At 48.6% G+C, this 7500-nt stretch overlaps 1 protein-coding gene across 1 annotated transcript in view; it reads left to right on the top strand.

Moving 5' to 3' along the window:
• The first annotated feature begins 5542 nt into the window (after positions 1-5542).
• The window catches only part of LOC143112042 (rho GTPase-activating protein 7), a 38018-nt gene continuing 36060 nt past the window's right edge, over positions 5543-7500 (top strand). The window contains exon 1 of the mRNA XM_076274291.1: positions 5543-5704. Coding sequence (XP_076130406.1) covers positions 5692-5704 — 13 coding nt within the window. The 5' untranslated portion in view covers positions 5543-5691. The remainder of the gene's footprint in view (positions 5705-7500) is intronic.

The following is a 7500-nucleotide window of genomic DNA, read 5'->3' as shown; positions in this document are numbered from 1 at the left end:
TGAGGTGTGTGTGTGTAGTGTGTGTGTGTGTGTGTAGCGTGTGTGTTTGTGTGTGTGTGTGTAGTGTGCATGTGTGCATGTGTGTGTGTGTGTGAGGTGTCCCACTGGGGCCTGCTGTGTAGTGTGTGTGTGTGTGTGTGTGTGTAGCGTGTGTGTGTAGCGCGTGTGTGTGTAGTGTGCATGTGTGTGTGTGTGTGAGGTGTCCGACTGGGGCCTGCTGTGTGCGTGTGTAGTGTGCGTGTGTGTGTGTGTGTGTGTGTGCGTGTGTGTGTGTGAGGTGTCCGACTGGGGCCTGCTGTGTAGTGTGTGTAGTGTGTGTGTAGTGTGTGTGTGTGTGTGTGTGTGCATGTGTGTGTGTGTGTGAGCTGAGGCCTGCTGTATAGTGTGTGTGTGTGTAGTGTGTGTGTGTGTAGTGTGCGTGTGTGTATGTGTGTGTGTGTGTGTGTGTGTGTGTGTGTGTGAGGTGTACCACTGGGGCCTGCTGGCGCTTACTGCACACCGCCTGGCTCCTCACTGTCACTGATGACAATAACACACACACACAGGGACAAAGACAGAGTCCCTGCACACACACACACACACACACACACAGTGTCCTGCGGTGTGACGCCTGCAGCCGAGGAACGTACGCTGGCTGCTGCTGCATCCTGTGGCGCAGTACACACACACACACACACACACACACACACACACACACACACACACACAGACTGTCAGGCTGTCAGGCTCAAGCCACATCAGGCACATAGCTGACGTGCTCTGTTCCCAAAACACAAAAATAGATTTAGAGGACTGGTTAGAGGACTGGTCTGATGCCGATCACTTTGAATGATTGTTTGGAAGCTGCTCTGCAGTGTTGTTGTTGTTGTTGTTGTTGTTGTTGTTGTTGTTGTTGTTGTTGGTGGTGGTGGTCTGCTGAAAATAAATAGAGCCTCAGGGCCAGATGTACTAACGCTTTTGCGCCCACTTCAGGCGTATTTGTTTCGCAACTTGCGTTTAAAATCATTGCGAGGTATGTACAAACAGGCCGCAATGAGGTAAAAGCGCAATCTGCCTGTCGCGGGAGCTGAAAATGTCTAATTGCGCTTTTCGTGTCATGCATATGCATTCATGGGAGGATCCAGGGGAAAGTGGGAGTTAAGCGTAAAAAGATGGGAGGGGAAGAGTAAAGAGCGCCTAATTATGTATTCCGCGGTATGTACAAAGACTGCTCCTGAAAGCGCACATCTATTCTGCGCCTAAATACTTGCGCCTTGTAAAAGCAGGTGTTAATCCAAATTGAAGTTCAATGCTTCAATAAGAGAACCTTTCAAAGACAACAGAACCGCTATTTAGAGCACCAGTTTTGCAAGTCTTTGTAGGCTACTATCAAAAGCAACATTAACTTTCGTTGGCCTTTCGAATGTCTTACTTTCACTTTCACGTCATTCACTTAAACTTTCCTACTTGCTAGATTTGACCAATTTTCCATAGCCTACATTCACAAGTAGTTTGACTAGAACTACTGATCTTCATTATCTCCCTGCTCGTTGACATCTTATCATCTATGGTATTATTTCATGATCGCTAAACGTTTGATTCTTTTTAATGTTGTCATCAGTTAACTTCATTCAACTGCGCTTGTAGGCTCTGCCATTCAGTTGTGGACGTTCGTAAATTGCGTTTATGGGCGGAGAGAGGCAGAGAAAGGCGCAGTTTACACCAAGGATTGAACGATTGATAAATACGGCGGAAACTTGGGTCTGTCAGCGTTCGCAGTCTGCGGTTTGTCCATGGCGCTGATAACGTTACGTTCGCAAATGTACGTACATCTGGCCCTCAGTGTTTTTCTCCACAGTGGCTCACTAATGTATCAGACACAGTAGAGTGACTCAGTGGCATTAAAAAAGAGTAGCGAAGCATCCCCTGCAGTTGCCCCTGACAACACTTGAACCCGCGGTGTTTACGTGGCTAATAGCGGCTAATGGCAAAGTTAGCGGTGTTAGGACCAACTTTCCTGTGTGGTGTCCAGCAAAGCAGTAAACGTCTGCAGGTCTTCCCCATTAATACACACACACACACACACACACACACACAGGAGTGTAATCACACACCTCCATTTTAAGCGAGCTTCATCAGCCTTAATGGGATCCCAAGGACAGCGCAGGCCTGAAGGACCCTGTGACTATTAGCTTTGATAGGTTTCTGTGAGCCCCCCAGAGCTTTAAGAGCCTCCTTTACACCTCCTCGTCTTCCTCCTCGTCTTCCTCCTCGTCTTCCTCCTCATCCAGCTTGGTAAAATGGATGGAAAAATACGGCTATTAGAAAACATTAGGATGTGGGCAGACACGCCCCAACATGGCCCCCACCGAGTGGAGTGGAGGATCGTACTGACATGAAGATGTTACGGATTGTGTGTGTGTGTGTAGACATAAAGATGTTGGCTTGAAGTGCTTAGAGAAGATCAGTGGTGCACAGTGGCCCTTTAGAATGTAATCACAGGGTTTTCCATCGAGCTCAGAGCTCACAGCCCAGATTTGAGAAGTGTGTGTGTGTGTGTGTGTGTGTGTGTGTAGAGAGAGAAGGCAGGGGCCTTCAGAGATGAAAACGACCACAGCAAGGAATAGTTGCGTCCACACTCTCATCGACAAGGAGAGCAGTGTAATCTCCACAGGTGGACCGAAGGCTCCGAACAGCATAAAACAGCGCAAGAGCAGACTCTTGTTCAGAGCTATCCAGAAAAAAAAACGCAACAGAAGAAAGTCCCAGAGAGTTAAGATGAATTATTCACCACCAGCGCTTCATGAAAAATAAACAACACCCAGCAGCAGCAGCAGTAAAAAAAATGCTAAAAGACTTCAGGCCGTTGTCCGTGTGGGTAAGAGCTACAAAGAGATGTGCACGCGCTTGTCAACCCTCTCCTATAGTGTGCTACCATAAAAGGCGTTTCAAGGATGTAGAAGGCCAGTTGATATGGTTTGTTGTAAAAGCAGTGGCTGTTGATGCTTCGAGCTATTTCACACTTTCACACATTAATTCGCTTGGCGGACTCTTTAATCCGCCATGATTCTCGGACCAGGAAAAACACACATTTATTTGTCAGTGTTTGAGTTCCCAGGGGGGAACTGAACCTGTGACCTTCGCAGTGTGTCGGCACGAAAAAACTCTGGTGTGAGTTTGTCTCACAAAGTGGACGGTTTTGAAGCGCAATTTGGCCCAGATTCACACCAGAACAGAGCCAGATCAGAGCCACATCAGGGCCACATCAGAGCCAGATCCACTCAGGGAGCAGCCATCCTCTGTGTTGACGCAGAGCCAGTAGCTGTTGCCAAGTGGCCTATTCAGCCGACACAAGATGCTAAGAGAAGGAGCGCTTGTCAGCCAGCGGCTCTGAGGTGGGGCGACAGAGCGTCTGGTCGTGAGCGCGTCTGGTCGTGAGAGCGCGTCTGGTCGTGAAAGCGTCTGGTCGTGAGAGCGTCTGGTCGTGAGAGCGTCTGGTCGTGAGAGCGTCTGGTCGTGAGAGCGTCTGGTCGTGAGAGCGCGTCTGGTCGTGAGAGAACGTCTGGTCATGAAAGCGTCTGGTCATGAAAGCGTCTGGTCGTGAGAGCGTCTGGTCATGAAAGCGTCTGGTCATGAAAGCGTCTGGTCGTGAGAGCGTCTGGTCATGAAAGCGTCTGGTCGTGAGAGCGTCTGGTCGTGAGAGCGCGTCTGGTCGTGAGCGCGTCTGGTCGTGAGAGAACGTCTGGTCATGAAAGCGTCTGGTCATGAAAGCGTCTGGTCGTGAAAGCGTCTGGTCGTGAGAGCGTCTGGTCATGAAAGCGTCTGGTCGTGAGAGCGCGTCTGGTCATGAAAGCGTCTGGTCGTGAGAGCGTCTGGTCATGAAAGCGTCTGGTCGTGAGAGCGCGTCTGGTCGTGAGAGCGTCTGGTCGTGAGAGCGTCTGGTCATGAAAGCGTCTGGTCGAGAGAGCGTCTGGTCGTGAGAGTGCGTCTCTGGCGGCGCCTCCCTGCATGTGCGTCCATCAGCCCTCGTTTGATTCTGCACGTGTGGCGTTGTCATGACACTGCCGCCGTGCTGCAAGGCTTACAGAAACCCCGAGAGCCACCCAGGCATTCACAGGAGACTATTAGGAGAGTTGAGCATGTCACTACCGTCCAGAGATTAGCCCGCACACACACATGCACACACACACACACACACACACACACTTACCACACTCTTATACACTCACACATACACACATACACACACACACACACACACACGCATGCATACACACACATGTGCATACACACACACACTCACACTATTGTTCACTCAGACATGCAAACACACAAATAAAACACACACACACTGACATTCATTCTCTCTCTCTCACCCATACACACACATACTCACAGTCATTCTCACACACACACACACACACACACACACACACACACACACACACACACACACAAACAAACACACACACACTCACTCACTCACTCACTCATGCTGTGTGTGTCTCAGTAGGTTCGGTCCCTCTGACACATTAAGAGCAGGAAGCTTGATTCACTTGATTTCAGTAGCACCACTTGAGCCATTGAGCCATGCAGAAGCCCTCCTGCAGTATACACAGAGACACTTTGAGTATCTCAGCTTAGCATAAATATGGGAAATATTTGTTTATGGAAGACATTCCCTGGTGGGAGCAAATACGGAGGACTGGATAGCCATACAGAGAGTTTATGAAGTCTGGTGTGTGTGTGTGTGTGTGTGTTTGTGTGTGAGAGAGAGAGAGTCAGACTGATGCTAGTCTCAGAGTGTGTGCAGTGTGTGTGTGTGTGTGTGTGTGTGTGTGTGGTTGTGTTTGTGTGTGTGTGTGTGTGTGTGTGTGTGTGTGTGTGTGTGTGTGTGTGTGTGAGAGAGAGAGTCAGACTGATGCTAGTCTCAGAGTGTGTGCAGTGTGTGTGTGTGGTTGTGTTTGTGTGTGTGTGTGTGTGTGTGTGTGTGTGTGTGTGTGTGTGTGTGTGTGTGTGTGTGTGAGAGAGAGTCAGACTGATGCTAGCCTCAGAGAAGGCCTGCAGTGTGTGTGTCAGAATAAAGGAATGAGGTGGGAGGGTTGCCCTCAGGCCAGATGAGCGGTCATTGAAGTCATCCATCTGGATGTGGACACCGCTACCACATTGCCATAACTAAGCCATAACTCAGCCATAACTCAGCCTCAGCCGGGACAAATCATTTGGTGTTTTTAGGGGGGAGAGGGACAGACTTTTGAAACTTTAAAAACCTAGTTCACAGCAATCACAACAGAGTTTTAACAAACACCATCTTGCTCAACAGAGATTTGAACTGATTTGTGTGAGCGTGAGTTTGTGTGTGTGAGCGCGAGTTTGCGTGCACATGCGTGTGTGTGTGTGTTGAGTAGCTGTTAACCCTGGCCGTGTCTTCCTCTGGTAAGTTTTGAGCACCTCCCCCCTCTGTAAGAGAGTTGTGGGAGAGTTGGTATGTTCCGTGGAGAGCAGAAGGGAGTTACTCTCCAAACTCATGCCAGTCTGATGCTCTCACTCGGGTCCTCTCACACAGAGGCTCACATGTCTTCACCGCTCCGGACAGGTTGACCTACCTGCGTCCATGTGATTACTTCTTATTTATTTATTTGCTTTTTTTTTTTGTCTTCAACTTTTTTTACCCCCATTATCCTGCTGTGCTCTTCCTAAATTGGCCACAGAATGTTAATTACAAGTAAGTAACATATTTTATCTGATTTACTGAAGTTAATTGAGTCCTGATGTGTTCCCATACTTTGTTGACGCTTTTGTAATTTCTTTAAAAGGGTTTGAGTCAGATAGGAACGAAGCACATTGAAGACATGTTGAAATTGCTGGCTTTTCTCATTTTGAAGCACAAAGGTATTGTTAATTGGAATACAGTTGGTCACGGCATTACCGATAATATCTGATAATTATGTTAGTGACTTTCCATGCCATTGTTCTTGTATTGTTCTTTGTTTGGGCTAGTAGATTAATCATTCCAGCTCAATTGGGTGACATGCCGTGCCATGAAATGAACAAGTTTTTTAATGGCATTTTTATTGATGTAAGATGCTTGAAATGTAGATTCATATGGTAGCTGATAGTTTGATGTCTGTTAGTTAGTTTGGGGAGGCATCTGCTGATATATCTCCTACAAAGCTTGCATGAGATCTTGCAGGAATGGCGTTCCATTGTCACAGTGGGAAATTATTGTGGAATTCAGTGCATTCTCTCATTTACTGAGCTCAAAGTTCTACTTTGGAAGAACTTACTGAAAAAGTTTTAACATGGCTCTAATTTGCAATGCTCCCCACCCAATCCCTGAGTCATTTCATCAGCATCATGACTCACGCTGAGGGGCTCAAGCGCCAATCTTCTGCTCCAAATCTAAACACCATTTCAAAGTCACTGCCTGACATAGTTGCCATTGCTGATTCAAAAGCTGGATTAGTTAGATTTTCCAAACCTTACTCCATGTGATCTCAACCCTTTGACTGGAGCCCAGTGCAAAGCCATGACCAAATCACTTTCCACTTGCCCTGGTCAGGGGCAGCCAGAGCTGTGTTGTTGTTAGCAACCACCCCTCACAACAGAGAGGGGGCGAGCAATTATTATACCAATGAGCTCATCCTGGCTTGCCAGACCTGCCAGAGTTGAGCGGGCTGCCATGCACTGACCTCACAAAGCCACGGATTGGTCAGAGATGGGCTTCGGACCTCACAAAGCTACGGATTGGTCCGAGGTGGGCTTCGGATCTCACAAAGCTATGGATTGGCCAGAGGTGGGCTTCGGATCTCACAAAGCTATGAATTGGTCAGAGGTGGGCTTCGGATCTCACAAAGCTACGGATTGGTCAGAGGTGGGCTTCGGATCTCACAAAGCTACGGATTGGTCAGATGAGGGCTTGGGGTCCTACAAAAGCTGTGGATAAACCTGTGATAGGCCTGAGAAGTCACAAAGCTGCAGATTGGCCTGAGTTGTGTTTGGATCTCACAAAGCTGCAGATTGGCCTGAGTTGTGTTTGGATCTCACAAAGCTGCAGATTGGCAGGGCAGACGCACACACAATCTGCAGGGGGGTGCCAGAGGGTGAAAGGTTAAGGGCAGCTGGTGCTGGACAGACATGGACCGCATGTGGGCCAGACATGGGCCAGGTCCAATAAAATACTTTAACTCATTCAGCCAGCTAGCCCCTTACAGGCGGTCATCCCTATGTTCCCCGGGTCCTATGTTCCCCGCTCGGGTTATGGTTAGGGTTTTACAAAAGGGTCCTATGTTTCCCGGTCCCATACAAAGTGGGAAACAGAGGACCCGGGGAACATAGGTACACTCCCCCCCTACAGCTAGCCCATACAGATCCCTTCAACATACAGCCCATACAGCCCATACAGTTAGCCATTACAGCTGGCCCCTACAGCTAGGTCTAAAGCTAGCCACTACAGCTAGCCCTACATCTAGCCCCTACAGCTAGCCCTAAAGCTAGCCCCTACAGCTAGCCTTACATCTA

This window comes from Alosa pseudoharengus, unplaced genomic scaffold (assembly GCF_046254945.1).
Source record: "Alosa pseudoharengus isolate Yale_2024_CS ecotype anadromous, Long Island Sound unplaced genomic scaffold, YU_APseudo_1.1 YU_APseudo_1.1_scf_8, whole genome shotgun sequence".
Taxonomy (NCBI): Eukaryota; Metazoa; Chordata; class Actinopteri; order Clupeiformes; family Clupeidae; genus Alosa; species Alosa pseudoharengus.
Note: the sequence above shows the minus strand (reverse complement) of the source record. Positions and strands in the feature narration are given on the sequence as shown.